This window comes from Sinohyriopsis cumingii, unplaced genomic scaffold (assembly GCF_028554795.1).
Source record: "Sinohyriopsis cumingii isolate HCF-2022 unplaced genomic scaffold, ASM2855479v2 utg001725l, whole genome shotgun sequence".
Taxonomy (NCBI): Eukaryota; Metazoa; Mollusca; class Bivalvia; order Unionida; family Unionidae; genus Sinohyriopsis; species Sinohyriopsis cumingii.
In genome coordinates this window covers 165,125-188,425 of record NW_028316039.1, presented here as the reverse complement: position 1 = coordinate 188,425, position 23,301 = coordinate 165,125, and the positions used below count along the sequence as shown (strand labels likewise).

At 38.5% G+C, this 23,301-nt stretch overlaps 1 protein-coding gene across 3 annotated transcripts in view; it reads left to right on the top strand.

Annotated features, from left to right (window-relative positions):
* Positions 1 to 23,301, top strand: part of LOC149771688 (E3 ubiquitin-protein ligase TRIM45-like) — a 131,590-nt gene that overhangs the window by 24,743 nt on the left and 83,546 nt on the right. Inside the window, exons 5-7 of one of the 3 annotated variants that reach the window (XM_089948220.1) lie at positions 3,481 to 3,504; positions 8,270 to 8,293; positions 17,108 to 17,218. The exons of 1 other annotated variant lie outside the window; for it this stretch is intronic. In XM_089948220.1, the coding sequence (XP_089804346.1) occupies positions 3,481 to 3,504; positions 8,270 to 8,293; positions 17,108 to 17,218 (159 nt within the window). The remainder of the gene's footprint in view (positions 1 to 3,480; positions 3,505 to 8,269; positions 8,294 to 17,107; positions 17,219 to 23,301) is intronic. One more of the 3 variants, XM_089948222.1, reaches the window with a different exon arrangement.

Here is a 23,301-nt window from a genome sequence, read left to right as displayed (position 1 = left end):
TTGCTTACAACTTGTTATACAAATTACCAAGTGGATACTTATCATCTCAGGTAATTTTATCATTTAAAGCCGTGCCCCAGAAGAAGGAAATATATAATTCAGTACTAAAGTTTTTCACTTTTCGTTCTTCAAAACAGTGCTCAAATGTCAGATAATGTTATAGTCGGATTATGCTAGTTTATCTTTGAAGATTGCCCACTCCAGAACTTACACAGAGGATATTTTTCATTAGTTAGTTTAGGAATTAAGTATAAAGTAGCCATTTTTTCTAACGTACTGAAAAAAGCTATGTCTTTTGTGACCCATTTCTTTGTCCATACTTTCGTCATTTTTTAAATTCGAAATGACATGAACACATCCAAAACACTACTTTCTTCTATAATAAATGTTGTGTCCAAAATATTGGGACTAAATGCAGGTTATGGTGCTAGGAGAATATCATACTCAGTTTGTATAATTTATAATATACAAGTAGTGACGATTCGAATAAAGGAAAGACAAACAAGAAACAAACACCAGCAACAATGTCGTTATACTTTTGTAAGAAATAAGCAGATGCTCATTCAGAAGAAATGCTATGCGTGCATAGTATGATATGATTATCTCGCTTACATAAACAATTCACATTACACAGATAACTCTATAACTACATTATGCAACACAAGTTTGGTTCCTGGGTAGTAAGTGTTATTTCGTAATTGCATATGCCTAAAAAGTATAGAATATTCCCCAGAAACTTTGCTTTTGTGACTAGGACAGTGATATTTTGAAATTTACCTATTTCCAATGAGAACACGGGAGTATATATGTCTTTTCAGTCACATAAAGTAAAAAAAACCCCAAAACACATGAATCAAAATTAACATGTATTTATACTAAAATAATACAAAAATAACTACAACAGGTTTAAAAGTGAGTAGGTTTTCGAGATTTACAGTTATACTGTAAACTACGTTCACGCCTCAGCCCCCAAATGTAGTCTCCCATCATGTATTCCTTGTACTATCGATTGTAGCGGCGTTCAAAATCCAGTATATCCTGTTCGAAGCGCTTGCATTGTTCCTCCAAGTACGCTTCTGTTTTATCCTTAAATTTATCAAGATGAGCATCAAGGATATGGACTTTGAGGGACATCCTGCAGCCGTTTGTGCCGTAGTGTTTCACCACAATCTCAACCAGCTCCACATTGTTTTCTGCCTTGTGATTGCCCATGAAGCCCCGAACCACTGAGACAAAACTGTTCCAAGTCGCTTTCTCCTTACTAGTGAGCTTCTTGGGGAATTCATTGCACTTCAGGATCTTCTTTATCTGTGGTCCAACGAATCACCGGCTTTGATCTTTGCCTCAGATAGCTTAGGGAAGAAGTCTTGATGGTACTTGAAGGCTGCCGACTCCTTATCTAGAGCTCTGACAAATTGTTTAATAAGGTCCAATGTAACGTGCAATAATGGTCATTAGTACCTTCCGGGGATCCACCTATGACTCCCACTTGACGTTGTTCCTCCCCACAGACAAGTCGGTGCGCTGTGGCCAGTCCCGCCTGTGGTGGTGCGCCTTGGCGTCCCTGCTGTCCTAAAGCAAAGATATCAGTGAAAATTGGTAAAGCCGCATTGGAGACCTATCAGGAATGAAATAATTTTGAAGCATTCGATGACCTCATCCGTTTTCATCATACGTCAAGGCGTCCAGCAAGGTATTGATACTGTTGTAATCTTGTTTTGAGGTGCACGGAGTAAGTCAAGGGAAGAGACGGGTACTTGTTTCTACTATGGAACAGCACGGCTTTGACGCTCGTGGATGAGCTGTCAGTGAAGAGATTCCACGGAGTACTTTTTCGCTCTTGTCTTGATACACTGTCTGCAGACATAGTAAAACGCAATTAGGAAATAACACGTACTACAGCCTCTTGCAGCCTCTTGATGCCATCTCAGAAAAATTTAGATATGTATCCACTTAAGCAGCTGGACCTAAACTGAACTATTGGGCTTAAGACCCCTGTATTTATACTACTATTTATATTACTGGACAGTTTTAGAAAGTTCTAGAAGTTACACCAATCTTACGCAGCACTGTATCTATCTGAATGTTCTGGAAAATAGGTAAGTTTGAAAATAATACTGTCTTGGTCACAAAATCAGTATTTATGGGGAATACTATCCATTTTCTATACTTTTGAGACATAAACAATTAGGAAATAACACATTTTACCCAGGAACAAAAGAAAATGTTACACGGTGCTATTTATAAGCTACGTCAGAGTGTCCTTACCTCTAATAAATGTTCAAAAGAGAAAGCTTAAATGTGTGTTTACACTCAGTTACTTGTAGACCTTTTATCATTGTTATACTGTTCAAGGTGAAAAAGGTTGAGACCACACTGCTTACTTAATGCATAGGAGAAGTTGCACGTTTTAATGTACTTTTATTTAAGTCAGTAGTAATCAAGGTTTTAATGCCAGGCCTTTGGCATCGTTTCGTCATAAACATTCACTATGTGTTATACACTGAGCCATTGTTATCACGTAAAGCCCAGCCCAACAAGAACGAAAAAGAAACCTGCAAAGCTGCGATTGACATTACCTATCTCTTCCAGAAAAAAAGTTTAAACAGATGAACATGATTTATCTTAGTGTAAGATGTCTTGATTTGAAACGTGCAATCCAAACTACCTTCTATTAGAAACTCTATATGCACTTAAGTTTTATGAAGTGTCATCATTGTATAATTTACTGTTTGTTCTTGTTTGATTTCCGTAATGAAAGCAAGAATCTTGAATACTATCTTAAAAACAAATCTGATTATTTTGGTTTGTCTTCTTAAGAATGACATCATGACCACACCCAACAACACGTTTTTAAAGCTATTTCGTATAAGAATTAATAATAAAATGACCATTTTCACTATTACAAAGAAATGGCTCATGCTTCTATTTTCAATCTCCTCGAAAATATTAATTTTACTGTGCAGCATAATGTGGCATATGTAAATGTTGTATTCAGTTAAAAAGGATGCATTACGTTGACACAATATTCGTTTCCTTTGTTAGCCCAGACGGGGCATATTTGATGACTGACGAGCTTTCTTTTTTTAATTGCTGTAGACAAATATGCATATTTTACAAGTTCCAGGAAATTATAAAAAAATACCGAAAATCTCTCTATTTATTTGCTTATTTATGTCTGATCTTATGCTTCATGCACTTTTTCCATAAAAAAGTAAATGTACTTTATGGCGGGAAACATTGCAGCTCAGTACTGGTTATCACTTTAGGATACAGAAAAGAGTTAAAATTCAGGGACCTAAATACAAGCCAAGCTGTAAAATAGATTCGTTCTAACGACATTGATTCTTGAATACTCTGCTCAAGTAATGGATGACATGTGTGTTGGCATTGGCGAGGATGTGTCGAAGCGCTCTTATGTAAGCAGTTAAGAGACGTTTCATTCGCATTGTCTGATATCAAATTATTATATTATTTCAGGAAGAAAGAGAGAAAAAAGAAAAAGTAAGTATTACGACGCGTTCTTTCAGACAATAAGTACAAATACTTCTCATCCCTAATGCACCTTTTAAAAAGTATGTAATAAGGAAGGGCATCCAGAATGGGATGATTTATGTGCATAGACTGTTGCATTATAATGTATATAGTGTTGGGACTGTACCACATGGTCATAGCGAGATAGAGGTTTGTGATTATGTTGTAAGTAACCACTTTCTACCTAATTAATTAGTTTTACTGTCTGGTAGAACCATCTGCAGTTCGTTTATTTACTTGTATCGCATAGTGTGAAAGTGCGCAGTATACAACCAAGTTAGGGCTGATGATCCGAAGCGGCTGGAGAGAGAGAGAGAGAGGGTGCTGACCTGTCACAAACGGTGATTTGGAAAGTATCGGCAACCAACCAGTTTATGCAGAGATGACGGAAATTTGAGTCCTAACAGTCACTTGATTATTTGATGCTATTTGTTTTATCGGTATGACAGGATCACTAATTGACTTGCGCGTAAATTTAGTATGTATATGTCTAAGAGAAGTTAATAATTCAAATGTAATTTTCAGTTTAATTTAGTTTATGTAAGTGATTAGATTTTTATATTTTACATACGGTGGCTCGTGTTGTTCTATTATATATTCCTGCTCATATCTCTGTTATTCCATCCATTACTTTCGTATTTCATCCTGTCAATAATACCAACGTCAGTCATCTCCTACATAACCAACACCAACGCACCATGATGAGTGGGGATCACATCCACTCACTCACCTCTAACAGTGACCATTTTTGTTCTAATGTATAATCATAATCTTATCATCACGTTCTTGATGAATACTTTATTCATTTATTCTAAGAATATGTCATGGGTTTACGAATAAATAAAACATACGCTATTGACAGTTAAGGCTTTAGCAGGAATAAACAGGTGATAATCCTTCCAAAGGTCATATTATTTAAAAACATTTAATTGTATATGTCCACATTGCACAGCACACATTACATTTTGCACTGTACGGCTTTATTTTATCATTCCGTGAGGCCTTTAGCGAGAAGCGAGTTTACACTATTAAATGCACAGTCTGAGCGAGAAAGGAGAAACAAGAACAAAACATAAACTGCTGAAACTGGAAGTCGGATGAAGGGCATGTCTGCCATTATATTTGCTGTAAAAATCAACATAATGTACTAGTGATGGAGTTTCTACAATCCTTCAGGATTTGTGTGTATGTCTATTTATTGGTGTCTAACCACCAATGTATACTCCTTTTGCCAGACAATTAGAATTAGCCTATGACAAAAAATGTGTGGCTTATTCAATTCAACATCTTCAGGATAATGATGGGATAGAAACGACATGCAGTTGAATTTTGGAGACAAGCACGAAACTTACCCAAAAGTAGATTAATTCAAACGAAGTCGATTGTTGAATACTCCGCTCAAATAATGATATACACGTATGTTATTCGAACATATGCCCATGAGAGTCTGTCCTCTCTTTTGAGAACATATGAGCGAAATTTCCTTCACGGTTTCTAATATCATATTTTTATATTGTTTCACGATGAAAAAGAGAAAAAAGGAAAAAGTAAGTAGTACGTAAATAATTGATATTGTTGAACGATCCAATATAATTTGCTTTGAGTCTTTCAGAATCATGCTTGGATCCTATTCTTGTGGTATATTTTGTAACGAGTCAGCATCGGGTAAATTGTTGCTCAGATCGATACGAATAATCAAGGGTAGAATTACAAGATTCCACATTGCTGACGACGCATTTAAATATCAAATAAAATAAAACCATGGATGACAAAGGTAACGAGGAAAAATCATTAGTTTTGATGCGAATATATACTTTTACAATCAAACTTAAGTACTCTTAGTTATCAATATAAATAATACCCGATTAGAAGAAGTCCTTTGCGTATCTATGAAGGATATTATCACAAGGATTCGTGCCGACGTAGATATGACACGAACGGTAGTCACAACAGCCAAACATAACATCTCGGAGATCCCTCGGTTTCGTACCGATTTAGATTAGACACGAACCTAAGCCGACGTAATCAAATATAACATATATTTCTAACCAGATCACGACACGTCAGCAGATGTAGGCAAGCGAAAGGTTCACATGTTGGGAGACGTGGATTGTATTTAAGCGTATTATTAAGAAAACGCAAGATATAGCACAAACCGAAAGCAACAAATTCACAACTGACTATACAGGTACTCATGGAGATATATTGGGTTGCGTACCTACGGCACGACAAGACGGTTTAACCCGGACACTAACACTTACTACGACGATGAGCCTGATTTTTCCAAGCAAACTATATCGACTAAAGATCAATACGCAGTTGTATCAACGCGCTGAGAACTACAAAAGTATACCACTTATTAGGCCTGGATAAAACATTTACTGCGAAAATATAGTCTTACTTGAGCTTCAACAGTGAGTTATATCTACAACTGATGTCTACTCGAGGGTTCTTATCCTGAAATTAGCCACAACCAAATCAAAACATCATTCGCTCCCCAAAGATCTTGCCAACGGGTATTTAGTGTCAGACACACTGATGTGTCCGTTATGATCATTATAATGCCAACCCGTGGCGACACTAAGCTTTGACAACAGAGACTACAGCGATGTAGATATTCTCGGGAGATCATTGCGCTGGTGCCTCAGACGGCAAACTCCGACGGTAACAGGTTACAATTTCACAATGTTCGAATCGGAATCATGGCAGATTTTAGCCGTGGCGTTAATACACATTGCAATATGTCCGAACATATTCACGATTTAACAGAACGGAAAGTGCTATCTCTGGATTCATATAGAAGAATGCTTGATAATACTAGGAAGAATTAATATTTTATAACAAATAATACTATCATTCAGGTTAGATAATTTTTAACACGTACTCTACGGAGATTCGAACCCAGGTCAGCTGGTAAATCACCCATTGCCTTGCCTGCACACACGAGCCCATATTCCCTCACGACTAAGCACACATCACCAAAAACATGATGTTACTCAATCGGTGTAATATGCACTCGTGCGTAGCAGACACACTCGCATGACGATCTAGTAATTAATTCTCATGTGTCTACACATTCATTCCGGATTCCTATGAAAGAAATCTAGGTATGTATAATTAATTATAGAGAATTATAAATATACACCAGAGAAAACGGAGAGTGGTATACCTGGTTGACAATGACGCCTTTCTCCACATGAAAATCATCAACGAAGATCGAATCCAGAACAAAAAAAAAAACAATCTCAAACTCGATAAACCCATCTACGTGGGAGAGGTCATTTTTTATCTCTCCATAATGGTCATTTACGAGTTTCATTATGATTTTATCAAACACAATACGGAGATAGGGCTACTCTGCTAATGACCGATACAGGCTTACTTGTGTAGAAAATTCAAGACGAAGCTTTCTGGTAAGAGATGTTTGACCAAAATAAACTCTTCGATCTCAGCGACTATCCCACACATATACGTTTCCACTGCAAAGACAACAAAAAAGTCATAGGAAAGTTAAACAGAAACAATGGAACTCTCAGTGTAGAGTTTATCGGACTTCTGACCAAAGTGTACTGCATCGCTCTTGACAATGGCACCGTCAATAAAAAGCCAACGTGTCAAAAACAAAAAAAAATGTAGGTAAATTCGCTACCATCGATCACTGCAGACAAGCACACTACCAGGACATCTACAGTATTAGACCATGAGAACATCCCAATCCCACTGAGATCACATCTCTACGCTACTCATTAACACAACATGACGTGCTCCTTTGATGGCAAACGATAATTAACGTATGGCATTCAAAGATTCGTCATCGAATACACACATGGATACAAAAACGATAATATATATTATGAACACACTGACACAAAAAAACACACACTCTCACGCACAAAACAAAACAAACAATTGAGCCAGAAACCCCGATGCCCTAGCTGTATATATCAATATGGCATCGCTCACTTTTTCACGCAGAAAATAGTGAGCCAGAACCCCCATTAAACTGATAATGCAGTTTTCTACGTTTACAGGTGTGAATATATTCTCCGTCACTAAGTGTACATATTGAGCTTTACCGACCACCAAATTATCGTAATCGTTTAAAAAGTGCATGCTATGCTATGGTAATTATTGATTATTCGGTCCTTACCATTCCAAGCTATATTGAGATGTTGACAGAAAACTTTACCCAGATACATAATGTGACATAGCGTACTTGACGTTAGTCGATACTACAAGAAGGTAATGAAATTAAGTATCCTGTTTCGGAGTCTAGACATTAAGGTTTTAAATGTGCATATAATTTGGATGATTGGTTAACATTAATGTACCACGAGGAAATTTTGTTCTGTACAAAACAGGGATTTTAGTTCATACGTCATGGCTTCACCAAAAATGTATATATTTGTAGCTTTTGTGCGTGACCATATTGTATTGTTTGAAAATAGAGACACAACATTTAAATTAATGTTAGTTCATGTGCTCAAAGATTTCTTAGTCATGCAACAAAAACTTTGTCGATGGTTTATGTTATTGCCACTATCCTACGTTGTATTGATAGTTTTAGGATTTTATAGTGAATTGTCAACTATGCATCATCATTTATATACTTTTGTCCTGCCTTACACTGGATTTTCATTTGTGAATACGTTCATGCGTATATATTTCCCCTTTTGAGAGCAAATATGTGGGATATTTTATCTTGACTAATATCAGATTTATCATATTCTTTCAGAAAGAAAGAGAGAAAAAAGAAAGAGTAAGTAAAATTATAGTTGCGTTCAGTAAATATATCAAATCATGCGTTACTTACAATTGTATGATTTCTAATATGACAATATTTATGAAAAAAAATTATTAGCCCAAATTATTGACTGTCGGGTCAAACATTTTACAAGCACTGAGATGATAATTGGTGGCTTTCTTTTTCTAAATGTATAATGTGGCTAACATTGTCTTTTTATCCCAAACGTCAAGGTCACAAGAAGGAAACTGTAATAATGAAACTTGTTTCCATGTGCGGAATAAAATTGTAGAAATACCGGAAACACTTTCTTATCATATTCAATAAAACATACACGATGCGTAGTCCCTGAAGCAATGATGGAGCCACACAAGATACAACGTCTGCACGGTTTCTATCGCTACGTGACCAGTTAAGATATATTGATATTTAATAAGGAGCAAGGAGTTTATCTCCAGCAAAGTAGCTATGCAGTAACAATATTTCAATGAAGGTGTCAAGTCAGTATAAGGCGTTAATACTTTAAACTATACGTAATTAATCTGGGGTATGTTCAATGAGATATTAACACACACTGTGATATACACTACTCCAATATTGACCCATTTGTCTAATTCTGCGTTTCAATCTGGCAGGCATGCATGGGTCAAGTTAGTATTTGTCAAAAACAAAAAGAAAACGTATTAAATGATCCCAAAATTGTCAAGCATTCTAATTATAAAGGCGTTCCACACATCGTTGTGCTAAATAAGAACGTCAGCGCTATCTTGAATAAAGACGGACTGCATGGACAAGTCAAAGGGAGGTAATCTATCAAACTCAAACTGATTTCCGAAAAGGATACTCGCCTATATTAACATGTTTAGTCTTCAAACATTGGTATATAAATAGTTAAGCAGACGTGGTTTCAGATTATATTGTCTTCTACTGACTTGTTTCAAGCCATTTGATTCGATACTCTCTCACAGTGTTAGGAATGCTTAGAGAAGTAGGGTATCGAATAAAGTTATTTCGTTGAGTATAATCAACGTATGCTAATAGTTGTTGTGTACTTGTCTACGTTGATCGGCATTATACACAATTTATCCTTGTAACATAGGAAACAGAAACAATTGCATTATAAGTTGTTTAATGTTGAATCCGTCAAATATTCGATTACTATATATATATATATATATATATATATATATATATATATATATATATATATATATATATATATCTATATATATATATATATATTAAAATAAATTATGCAGTAACAATATTTCAATGAAGGTGTCAAGTTAGTATAAGGCGTTAATACTATAACTTGAGTTATTCATTAGAAGACCTTTATTACTTTATAGACAATTTAAACAAATTACATCAGACAATAAAATTTACATTCAATGTCTCTAAAACTAAAGTTTCATTCTTGGACGTTGATGTCATGAAAAATGAAAATAATGAAATTACTACCATGGTTTATTTTAAAAACACGAATATTCATCAATATGTTGAATATTCTTCATGCCATCCTAAATCATGTAAAAATGGGATACCACATAGTCAAGCAAAAAGATACAGAAGAACTATTTCGGATGATGCTGTTTTTAAATCATCTTTGACAGAGCTAGGTCAGTATTTTTTAAATAGAAATTACCCTATTGACATCATTAATACTGCTTTCCAAAAAGTATCTTCTCTTACACAGCTTGAATCTTTACAATATAAAATCAAAAACAGAAATGAAGATATCATTCCTTTTGTTATTGAATATGATCCAAGTTTGCCTAATATAGGTAAAATTATCAATAAATATTGGGATTTATTAAACTTATCATGTAAAGCAAGTGTTAAATCGCTACAAGAAAGCAAACCCACACTTGCTTATAAAAGGACTAAAAATCTTAAAGATTTCCTAACTAATTCCAAATTAGAAAAACCATCATATAAAATAGGATCATCAACTAAATGTAATAGACCTAGATGTTCACACTGTTCATTTATTAATGAAAATACTACTTTAGCAGCAGAGAGACTGGGCCCACCAACTTTTTCGTCCAACAGGACCATCTATCAAAAACTCTTCTGATAGAAGGTCTTATTTCACAAAAATAACCCTTCTAGCCAGAAACTATGATGACTAAATCCTCTTTTCTGGATAGAAGGGTTATTTCGACAGCGATAACTCGCTATAAAAAAAAGTTTCTTCACTGGGGGGGGGGGGGCACGACGACGACGTTGGTGGCCCAGTCTCTCTGCTGCTAATCATTTTAGGATTTTTAGTTAAAAAATGTATCTAACCCAACTCGGTATCGTGTCCGAGGATCATGTAAATTTATCGTCACAAACCCGTGTGGTTTTCGTTGAGCATGACTAAAGAAATTTTTAAATTTATTGAGGTCCATGTCATCACTGCACCAAGTCTGATGAATATTTCTCAGCGTGTGTGCGTCAACTCCGTTAAACACTGCAAGAACGTTACAATTATCTCTGATCACTTTTGGAATTTGTGTATACCGCTGAGTTACATAAATGACATCAGTGTTTTTATGACGCCCACGGGAAAATATCCTGGCGGGATTTGCTTGTTTATCCAGCATGACATCATCGTACACAACTAAGTTGTTAATTGATCCATCGATGTCATCAATGCCGGGTGCATCATTTATGTCAGTTATGAATTCAACTACGTTTTCGTCGGTCTCACTGATTGTTTTTGCACTCTCGTTAAAATCTTTTAGCACTTGATAACATCGCTGATCGTCCACAGACGGGGCAATCAAATATAGCTTATCCCATTTCATCCTCTTCATTATCAAATTCAACAACAGCTGTGTCTTACCCGACCCAGATGGACCTATGATAATCATTCGGATTGAATTTGGTAACACTGAGTTATGCTTGATTGGCTCTCGTCGCTTTGTCGCGGAAAAGTCAGTGATTTCCATTAGATATATCATCAAATAATATGAATTTATATTGTGTGAAATGCTGAGCACGTACCCCAACTACGGATACGACAACAATTACAACAAAAAATAATCGACAAGCGCTTACAGGCAAGTGTGAACGATGTGGCACAAAAAAATTTAGATTTATTAAAAAAAAAGCGGAGGTGATATCGCAGCCAAGTTAACAGCGCTGCCAGGAGCTCCGTGGGCTAAATACCCAGGAGAAAAAACATCTTCCAGGATATAATTACTGTGGTCCAGGAACCCGACTTGATATCAGACTTGATGCTCAGGATCAACCAAAACCCGGTGAGTATCCGATAAACGCTATCGATGCAGCGTGCCATGCTCATGATGTAGCTTACCGAAGCAAAGATTTGCAACAGCGCCATCTCGCGGACGTGAAATTAATTCATGCGTTAAATGCCATCCCTGATAAATCTTTCAAAGAAAAGTTAGCATCCCGGTTGATAAAATCCGCAATGAAAGGTAAATTAGCGTTAGGTACTGGTATATAATGGAGTCGATTTATTATTCCCCAAGCGGATACTGGAGAGGTAACGCAGCAATTGATAAACTTGCCAGCGCGGCATCAGTAACTCGCGCGGTTGCCAAAAATTGGTTATCCCGACAGGCAATATGGCAAATTTATCTACCGCGCCCTAAACAAATTCACTTCGCGCATTTCGATGTTAGTGTGCCAAATGAGGTTCATCAAGCTGATATATTATTTCTGCCACATGATACTATCCGAAGACGCACATACAAGTACGCGTTAACCATAGTTGATGTTGCCAGTAGATACAAAGATGCGGAACCGTTAACGACTAAAACAGCATCTGAGGTTGCTTATGCGTTTGAAAGAATTTATCGGTGAGGACCCGGACCACAAGGTGGTCTACGATGGCCACATCTGCTACAAGTTGATCCAGGCAAAGAATTTCAAGGTGCAGTATCATCGTTGATGAAACAACATAACGTCACCATACGACGAGGACACTCTGAAATTCACCGCGATCAGGCAATTGTTGAGCGATTCAATAGAACACTTGCTGAGCGGTTATTTGGATATCAATACGCGAAGGAATTTATTCAGGATACGAGATCGCGTGAATGGGTTGCAAGATTACCAAGTGTGATAACTGCGCTAAATAATGAATAACTCGAACAACCAACATGAAACCTTCCATCGCGATCACGAAAAAAATTATACCACTACAACGAAAGAAAGAAAAACAGCAAATACTGGGTAATGTTACTGTAAGATATTTATATGAACCAGGCGAACTTGAAGGTGGTAAACGAAGAGCGACTGATCCCATTTGGAGTGTTACCACACACAGCATATCTACCGTGACAAGATCCACTGGCAGACCAGCAATCTACAGGTTGGATTCAACTGCTCCTCAACGCGGATTCACCCGTGAGCAACTTCAGGTAATTCCCGATGACACACAATTGCCGCCAAAATCACTGAAGTGACTTAATTAGCGCTGGCACCCCGATGTGGATTACACTCAAGACAGGTCAACATGACATTATCACGTGTATGACCGCGATTGTTATCTTTTCTGTCTACGGTAAATTGTCTTGAATTTTTATTCGAATACTGCCATAGCATTATACAATTACAGCTCGCACAGTGATTATTCTGCTGTTGTTTCAGCGCAACAACGAAGTCATCGTCAAGATCAAAATCGCGATTATTTTTTTTGTCACTCTGTTTGTAACCGGCGAGTTTTTTTCTTATTATGTTGCTGTTGTTTTCATTATTAATTTTATCAGCGTTTGATTTAAAATCCGAAGGATTTTCCAAGACAATTCTTCGCAGTTGAGATATTCTTCTGACTCTGGACACCGCCAAGTAGACTAAGTTTGACCATTCGATTCGATCATCAATGATCCAGACAGTTGTATCAGAGATAGTCAGTTCTTGAGAACAATGAATGGTCATTGCGTATCCTAGCGTCCACGGGGATTTATTCATCGCTAGTACATCCTCAACAGCATCGATGTCAACTAACACAATATCATTCAATACTAAATTCTGTTTCTCTGTCTTTCCTGGAATATCAACATCTATATTTTGTAGCCGTGTATCAGTTGGTCTATAACATAACGGCGTTGGCAGCATTGGAAACTTTTTTTTTTGTAACTGAAATAGCTGTTGTTGAAGTGTGTCTCTGACTATCTTTCTACTCGCCACTATCAAATCGTTTGGTTTCCACACGCGTAAAAAGTCACTCATCGAAGTTTCAGGAATCATCTCGCGCATGATTTCACATTGAATTTTATTCGGTTGTAGCCTGATTAGTGTTTTAAATTCTTTCAGCGTTGCATCAAGTGCTCGGTAATCATCAGACACTTCTTCGTGATAATCAACAAAATTCCTCAGCCAATCATGCGGAGATGCGCCGACAAACGGAGGTGGTTGACCGTGATCGCCGCACATAATCACTGCGGTATTTTTCGTTAGCAGCCAATCAAGAAATGTTTTTAACGTTTCCAGCGGCACCGTACATATCTCATCCCAAATTATTATATCATTGATATATTTTGTTTCCATTCGATCTGGCGTCCACGTACCGCTGCTATATTTGAAAAAGCTGTGATAAGTACAAGAATTGACTCCTCGCTGTTTCATCTCTCTGGCAAGTCTGTGTGTGGGTGTTAGCACAATCATATCTGATTTTCGAAATAATTCAATCGCTCGAGTTGTTTTACCAGACCTGCCCGGCCCGTTTAAATAAACAGTTTTATGTCTGGTGATTGGATCATCCACAGACGGTGCGGAAGATATTTCTGGCATTGTTGATTTATAATAATCGTCCTCGATTGCAACATCAGCGGATTCACAATACTCGTGCAACATCTCGGCTTTTATTCTCCGCGAACCCCATTCATCTCCGCCGCAGAATTTCATTATATTGGTCAGTGATTCTGAATATTTCTTGTCGATGTAAAATGAATCCGTGGCAACTCTGACTGCCATACCAGTATGGTAACGGCCAGGAAATCGATTTACCATTGATAACAAATTTATAGAAACATAAGCCAGCATTGAAGATCTCAAATGTGTGTATTGAGGCGATTCTCCGTCGATATAACTTACAATTGTGCCCAACTTTTTCCCGTCGGACAAGAACACATCCTCCCTGTTACAAAATATGTCTCTGGCAACCGCGTAGGCGATTATAAAATCCAATTCAGCTTCATCGATAATCAACCGCGAGTGATGCATTTTATGATCAAATGCTGCACCCTGAGTAAATTTACCGATTATTCTTCGTCCAAGATCTTTCGCTGTGATTTCACTGTTTTTGAGTTTGATCTTGAGAATTTTAGGAGCCTCACTGACAATGACATCCATTGGGGTATTTGGACACTCTTGTGCATACTCGCCGATAACTTCTTCGAGGGTAACACGCTCCGGTGTTGGCAACCAAACTGATGTCTGCGGTCGATAACATATGATTGATTCGCTGACAGTCAACGATACCAGTATGCCGCTGTCAAGCATGTATCGCAATAACACTATTGGTACCCAGCGCTTTTCAACGAAGTGTCTGCCAAACCAAACATAACAAATCGGATGAAGTCCCGTGGCAAATTCAAACGAAGTCACACGAGCAAATCCTGTCAGGTCAGAGTCGGGTAAACTGCCGTTTACGGCGACTCGTGTCATCGAGTTCGTGGGGTGTCCAAACCGCGCAAAGTATTCGCGGCACTCGCGTTTCCGAGAAAGCTTCCTGGGTAGCAGGCAATCATATCCACGGAAATCATATCCCGGTAGTCATATCGGGTATTCCACAACCCGCCATGACCATACTCGACACAACTTAATTGTATATCCGAAATAAACTGACTTCGGGTTGGTCTCCACGAATTTCTTTCTCTGGCGGCGTGAGCGGCAACACTTGGAACTGTAAAACAATTAATCAATAATTGCTCATCGCTAGCATCTCTCATATACGTTTTTGCGAGTTTTTTCATTTGTTGGTGCAACGATTCTGTTCTGTATAATTCTCCGTTGGGTCTCACAAATTGATCATAGTCGCCATCTTCAGAGCTCCTAAATAACCAAACCGATACAAGGTCGGTTTTACTCAGCGCGTAAATAACTTCGTATATGTTTCCACGATAAAACTTGACAACACGGTCTCGTGGAAATATTGTAACCGCATCAGTCCACGCGTGCGAATTATGATCAATAATTTCAATCGGTGTTCCTGACTTTTTATAATGCTTCGAACTGTATAATATTTCCCCGGTTAGTGTTTTTACTGTTATTGAGTATTTTAATTTACTTGATAGCGCAGCAACATCATTTATTGTTGCCCCGGTATCTTTAACCGATTCACCCCATGATGTTATTTTTTTACGTCGCAGGTCGGTTAAACCGTTTCCTCGTTTTGTGTTTTTAAAATGTTCCATTACTCGCTCGGCTACACAATTCAACACCAACGACGTAGTCGTCGACGCAGTCATTCGCATCGGAGCGAGTTTATCAATTTTTGTTTTTTTTTACCGGGTATATTCCGTAAATGACTGCGGTTACAGGATACGCTCGAGCGTAATATGGTATATCAATCCCGGTCAGCATTCCTGGTTTACAATTGCTGCTTAACAGAGCGGTCTTTCCGTTAGCAAGAACAGGGTCGAGTTTGTCACGGATAATCCACGTATCGTCGTCGACGTTGACAATAAATTTTATTCTGAAAAAATATTTCTTTTCACGTTGATGAAAATCAATATAATCAATAATTGTTTTTGCTCGGGCATCAGTCATTGTAGCATCGATGATGTCCTCGTCGCGGATAATTTTAAATGTCGACCATACATGAGATGCGCCGTCGTCGCTGAATTCTTTTTTACCCTCGTTGATAATATCGAACAGATTAGGTGCCGTCGTCGTGGATCCGGGTTTAGCCTGTCAAGATCGAATCTCCCAGCGCCAACTGTGGATAACCTCGAAAACTCTTCCATGTTATATTTAAGACAAATATTTAAATAAGAAAATATTATATATACAATGAACAACTGCAGATGGTTAAAAGTTGGATCTGTAACAGTCTGTGGTAAGCCCTGTAGGAAGGAATTATGCGGTGAACATATACAGAGCATAAACGAGGAAGCACAGGACCTATTCGTTGCCTGCGATGTGGCATTGGTGTCAGGGGTAAAACACAATTATGTGCGGGGTGCGGGGGGAAACGATACCGGAAACTCAAGCGATATTACAATAAAAAAATAACGGAGACGCGCTAAAATCCGAGAGTGATTATATAACTAGGTTTTCAGACAAATTATAAATTAGACAAATATATTATTATATAAATGAGCCAAGAATTTGTCTCACATCCAACCATTAAAAATTATGAAGCATCACGACAGGGAATAGTGAGACACTGTAGGTTGAAAAAACCAGTTGGTGTTGTTAATAATGCTGGTTATCTCCAATTTGCTGCTGGAAAGAAACATTATTATAACCACAGGTTTGTGTTCGAGTGTTTCCGCGGAGAGATCAAAAAAGGTCTTGTAATTGATCACAAAGATAATAATAAACTTAATAACTCTCTTCAGAATCTGCAAGCCATTACACCAAGTGAGAATTCTGCACGAGGTGGCACTGGTAAATTTGCAAAAATCCCCACAGCTGTAAGATCTCTCAACAAAAATACTAATAAAGAAAATATATTTCGCTCAATGAGCTTAGCTGCGAAGTATTTTGGTATTGGACCGCGTTCGGTTCAACGTGTCGCAGAAAATGTTATCAAATCAACTTTTTCAAGTAAGTTTGATAGCTGGATTATATTTTATTATGTAGATAACTCTGCAGCGACTGCGTGAAAAGTCAATGATACAATTATTTCCCCGTTGTCACCGACAGGTACGAGCAGACGATTTTCTGCAGAAGGAAGTAAATAACTTCCCTTGTTTTTTCCCCTTGACAAGTCAAGGTGACTGCGCAAGAATGATTTTATCTTCCGGATTTTATCAGGTAAACGTATATTTATCTTTTTTTTCGCAGACAATATCGCTATTTTATTACACTTGTTCGGGTTTATGGTTCATCTGTGGTTTCCATGTGATCATATTTAAGAAAATACGTTTTAAACAAATCACGCTGAGCTATTTCTGAACTTTCGGGTAACAGTCAGTTTATATACAATATCGTCCTGATATCATATTGGGGTTTCGAAACCCAACGAAGTTGCACAACCTTCTCCGTTATCGCCCCGTTTCGGGATAACCTTTTACCCCAAAACAGGGTTGATTTCAGGGGTACGTGTGCAAACTTGTTGGATGTAGAATTATAACTCCGCATACCGTCCTTAGGATAAGTTATATATGTTTGTGCCGTCTTAAGATAAGTTAGAATTAAGTCCTAGGATAAGTTATATATACAATTGTAACTGCTGTAAATAGCTTCTACTGCTGTAAATACAACTGCTGCTGTAAATATGCTTCTACTATATGTTTGTACCGTCCCTAGGATAAGTTAGAATTAAGTACTAGGATAAGTTATATGTTATGTGTTGTCCCATATGAGCCTTGCTAGCATATCAAATGGTAAGCTAGGAGGTTCACAAATGGGGAATGTCTCGTCGTTTCGCAAACACACCCTCTGCGCTTTCTGGACTGTTATTTGGCAGTTTAGGAGCTCAATCGGGGGTAGTGTTTCCGCCCCTCCTGAGTTTGGTAGGATGTCATAAGACACCCTAGAAGCTCAAGGAGATGTGATGTTTTTTTATTTTAAATATTTAAAAATATATATAAATATGAATCAAGAAAATATCAATAATGTGATTGATGCTATTAAAAAATTAGAAAAACACGGATTTAATATATTACTAAATGTTGAAACTATTCTGTCAGATTTTGAATCATTATACGAAGCTAAACGCGCAGGGCGTTATATTCTTCCTGCTCAATATCGATTCATAAAGATGATCCAAAATAATTTGTATAAATCGCTAGCCAGCGTAGCGGAGACACAAATAAATGAATTTGTTCCACTGTCTCGTGCAATCGAAAAGATCAGGCTGGCACTGGCAGCCGAGTATGAAACAAAGAAGATAATTAACAATCGGGTCCGGAAATTAAAGCATTGTATGTCCCTTGACTTCGTCAAGGATGATGAAGTCAAGGATGACTTTGTCACCAATGACGAAGTCACTGACGAGGAAGTAAATACCTCACCTTGATTGCATTTTACCTAGAAGTGAAATCGAAAGTAAAAAAAAGTAATTTTTTTTTTACTGTCCAAATTGTGCAACTGTCCGATTTCGTTGGATTTTACTAGCTGATACCCTATCAGGATTAGCAACGTGGGCAATTTCTCTGATTTTTACTAGCAAATACCCCTATGAATCTACGACTTTGGACTGTTGCAGAAAAATAATATAAGAAAAAATAAAATCCCGCAGGAAAAATAATTATTATAGTATTTGTTTTGCAACTGTCTGATGTCACTGATTTTTACTAGCAAATACCCTATCAAATCAAGGAAAATGGACGATTTCTCTGGTTTTCACCGGCAAGTACCCCTATGAATCCGTGACTTTGGACGATTTCTCTGATTTTTACTAGCAAATACCCTATCAAATCCATAACTTTGGTCTGTTTCTCTGGTTTTTACTAGCAAATACCCCTATGAAATCAACGAAATTGTCAGTGGTAAAAAAATATATATAAACTAAAATATTTTCAAAGGATTTTCACTGCAGGATCTTATCGAGATGATCCCGTGAAATGCACGAGTGAGCAACATTGAGGACTTGGTCTGCATCACAAGTATTCATCGTGATATTGTTTTCGCGGAGTTGCTTCAGCTGAAAATCTGTCAGTAAAAAGTCATCATTGCCGTGTTTATCGATGATTATTTTAACACCGCCCGGGGAATGATTTCCGGTAAATATTTTTCGGATGAATTCTTCAAGCGCGCGCTTGTCAACGATGGAACATTTCACGTGTTGATACATACTATTATTTTAGCGTTCATTTAATATAATTTATTATGACAGTGCTGTCGCTGATGGTGATGTCGTTAGCGTTTCCCACAGTGCTATCATCGTCGTCGTTGTCACTGTCAATAAAATCACTGTCAGAGACATCTTCATCACTGACAACAAAATCACTGTCGTCGGAAACACTTTGTGTTTCACTGTCAGAGAGATTTTCATCATCATCATCATACTGTTGGTAATTCGAAGATCTTTTGGACATTATTATGATATGATATTATTAATTGAAAGTCCTTGAAAAATATTTTGTATTTTTACGATGGAAATCTTTAGATTTCACCAGCAAATTAATACTAACAGTCTCCCCACGCAGGTCCAACAGTCTATGTTGCTGGTCAGTGACTTTAACATTTATCCTTGTCAGCGTCGGATTATGACACCGCAACGATACCGGATTGATTGGCTCTTGCACAATCAAAAATCCAGGTGGCTCTCTAGGAGTAAATGAATACAGTATAAACCCTTGCTGGGCTTGATTCGATGTTGTCGTGTCTATGTTGTAACTGCCATCGATGACATCACATACAAGATTGACCGCGACGACATCAGTGATTGCTACGATGCCCGGAGAAATATGCCGGCCATCGCTCGCTGTGGAATTATTGTGTGCTAAGATAACGGGTTCTGGTAGTATTCGCTTGTATTGTGCAAGTATGTCATCGAAGTATTCATCGACGATATCAGTGACGAATTTTCGCAAGATGACCGGGGAAACATATCCTGGTAATTTAAAATTCGGCAGTTCAGCTTCGGTCAGCGAGTACTTATCCAAAAATTGTTGTTTAATGATGGAGCTACTGTTAGTTACTACCTGAATCATTCGTTGGTTAATATATTCCATATCTGCAGCAATCTGATTTAATATTTCGATTTGCTTAATAATTTCTCCACGTGAACCTGTTACATCGGAAAGATGTTCTTGGAAGCGTTGCCGTAGATGCGCTAGTTGCGTGCGGTGCGCCACATTAATAGTTTTAAAAAATTCAGTAATTTCGCTCAGATAAACACGAAATCCTAATCCTCCCACTCCCGTTGAATATGTTGCACGAGTAAAAGTCAACACAATATCGCCGCCGTCACTAAGAGGCGGGATCCACCTATCCACCGTTGCACCTTTTATATCATCCAGACGCGACCTATAACCGGGTGTAATTCCGTGATATGACTTCGCGTCAGTGATATAATCGGATTTTTCGGGTGCAGGGGGTGGTATCGGTGTTGCCGGTGGTGGATTTCGAGGCCATCCTAATACTGTTCTGATTGAACTGTTATAGATATCAACGGCGTAACCCGGTGTTGAGATTTCGATGATCGTGGACAGCGTTGGCTCGTGTGCAGTGATTGATATTTTTGCTTCTTTTCCGGTGATACGTTTTATTTGACGCTGTATTTCTTTGTTGATTTCCTCTATCTGATAACTCCCAGTGGGTAACGCAATGACGTTCCAATCTGGGGTTCCATCAGCGTTATTCTGATACGAAAAAACAAATGAGTTATTTGGCAACTGTCCGTGAAATGATGTCGACCTGATATTGGGCCAACTGTGATATACTCGTAATTGTGCCAGCGCTATTTCACTTACTGGAATTGCAGTTGGAAAATTAATATCGAATTCAGGTTGCGTCGAGGACACTGATATCATTGATGTTTTTACCGGAGCTGTATTCGCGACTATGTCGAGTAGCGCTCGATGCTGAAGTATCTCCGTCATTATTGTTATTGTTGGTTTTCAAATGAAAACCGTTTGCGGTTTCAGTATTCGCTGCACGCTCGTAATCGTTGTAAATGCTGGACATCAGCGTGAATTCGGAATCTGATATGTTGTTGTCGTCTACGATGGATGATATCAACGAGGACAATTTCGAGTAGACGCTGTTGGCCGCGTTGGCTACCCGCGCATACTCGTGTAATTTTGTTATCGCGCACGAAGATATTTTTTTCGCGATGATGTTGGCGACTCGTGCGATCGTCGTTGAGGCAGAAATTGTGATTGTGATAGCGATTGCAGCAGTTACTGGTGTCAGCGCAGACAATAGCACACCCGTGGATGCAACTACCGCGGATACCGAATACACTGTTATGTCCAGCGCGGTCACACGGCGTTTGTATTTTTTTATTTTTGTTGCGCATCTGTCAATGGTGTTTTTCAACGTTGACTGCCATTCGCGTACCTGATCATACCGGTATTGTTGAGCATCTGGAAATCCTTCGGATTTCAACGTTGTCGTTGACATTATTCAATTACGCGGGAACCAATTGAGGTGTTTCTGCGACGAATTCCAAACACCACCAGTAAGATCTTGCGGTTAATTTCTTGTCTGCGGCTTCAAGTATAAATATTTCTTCGGTTCCGCTGTTTAGTATTACAGTTACAACCCCGGAATACTTATCGGTGGAATGTCTCCAGGGAAACGTTGTGAAGATTTCAAATTTAACGGCTGAAAACACAGACAACCTGTACACGCCAGTGGCTGTTGCTGTGTATTTGAGTGAATTATTTTGTCGAGACCACGTTGCGAATCCCGATGATACCGTGAATACGATGTTGGTGATATGCCCGGGGGTAACTCCAGTGGGGACTTTAATCAAACTGGTTTTGTTAACGATTTCAGGAATTCCCGATACGATATCCTGCCGTGTTTGGTTGATCGTGTCAATGTCGGTCTTGATATCAACGAGTTTCACATCGACGACTGGAGGAGTCCCAAAGAACTTATCCACGGTCTCACCAGTTTTTTGAAAGTTTCTTCGAAATCTTGTAAACGCGCCCACGTGAACATCATACTCTGCCCGCAACGTAGTTAGTTTACCATCAACGGTGTCTACGTATTGTTTGTTTGCGGCATCTTCGGGACCTTCCGGTGTCGCTAGCACGGTTATTTTGTTGCCGTTCATGCTGAGTTCACCTGTCATTGTATCACCGGTCTTCGCTACACGCTCCGTTGCGACTTTTCGTGCATCATCTCGCAGCATCGCAATTGATATCGACGAATCTCTGATTCTGCCGCTGTAAAATGAATACAACGATGTTGTCCGTGACAGCTCCAATAACCCTGCGAATTATGTCATTCCACTTAATGTTACTGGTTCTTAGTTTGCCGTGCCTATCCTGAAAAATAACAACCTCATCTGGGTCTATCCCGGTCAGATTTAAAAGATCATCAATTTCATCTTTGGTTGCATACGCTGATACATCGATATCTTTTTTTTCTTCCTTGGTTCTGCTTGATCTTCCGTAAATATCAACCATTATCTGTTATGGGGTTGTTTAAATTTGGAAATCATTGATGATTTTTCAACGTGTATTCATGCACGACTTTATGAGGAGGAATCGCTGGATGTTTTGTTATCGCGGCGAGAACATTCAAAACCTCTTGACCACATATCGGAGGATCGGATAGTGTTTGTGTTGGTAACGTTGACTGCCAAACTGGAATTGGAAATCCTTGGACGTACCTGAGAAATTCATCTGGCGGTGCTAGCCCGTACGAATCGAAATAGATAATTCCACGCGGATCGATCGCGTAAGCAACCCAATGAGTCCCAGGGCCTTCCTTGTTGTCAAGATTAATAATTCCTGTTTCTGGATTATTCGGTCGTGCTGGTAATTCATCTCACATAAATACACCTTTGAAGGATTTTATGCGTAACCGTGAGGCAGCATTAAGTAAATCAAAATTAGAAGCCGGAAGCTTCAATGCTGGAAGTGTTTTCAAAACCTTTTTGGATACCATGACGCCGGAGTTCCCGGTAGTCTTAGACCGGATCCCTTTTTTTTGTATCCTTTCCCGGTGGCTTTCTTTAGTGCCATTCCAGCTGCGGTTCCAACAGCTCCTAACGCGGCTGCCTTTGCGACTGCGGGAGCAGCAGCAGCTATCAGTGCTGGTATCGCTGCGAGAAGAGGAAATATACCTCCCTTTTTGACCATATCTTTGACCGCGGCCGGAGAGAGATCAAGTCGAACTCCAGTCGTGCCCTGCTTCGCGCTGTTGAAATGTTTTAGCTGAGTTTTAGTCAGCGACAGCTTGTTTGGACCGCCCGCTAGCTGATCGTGCTT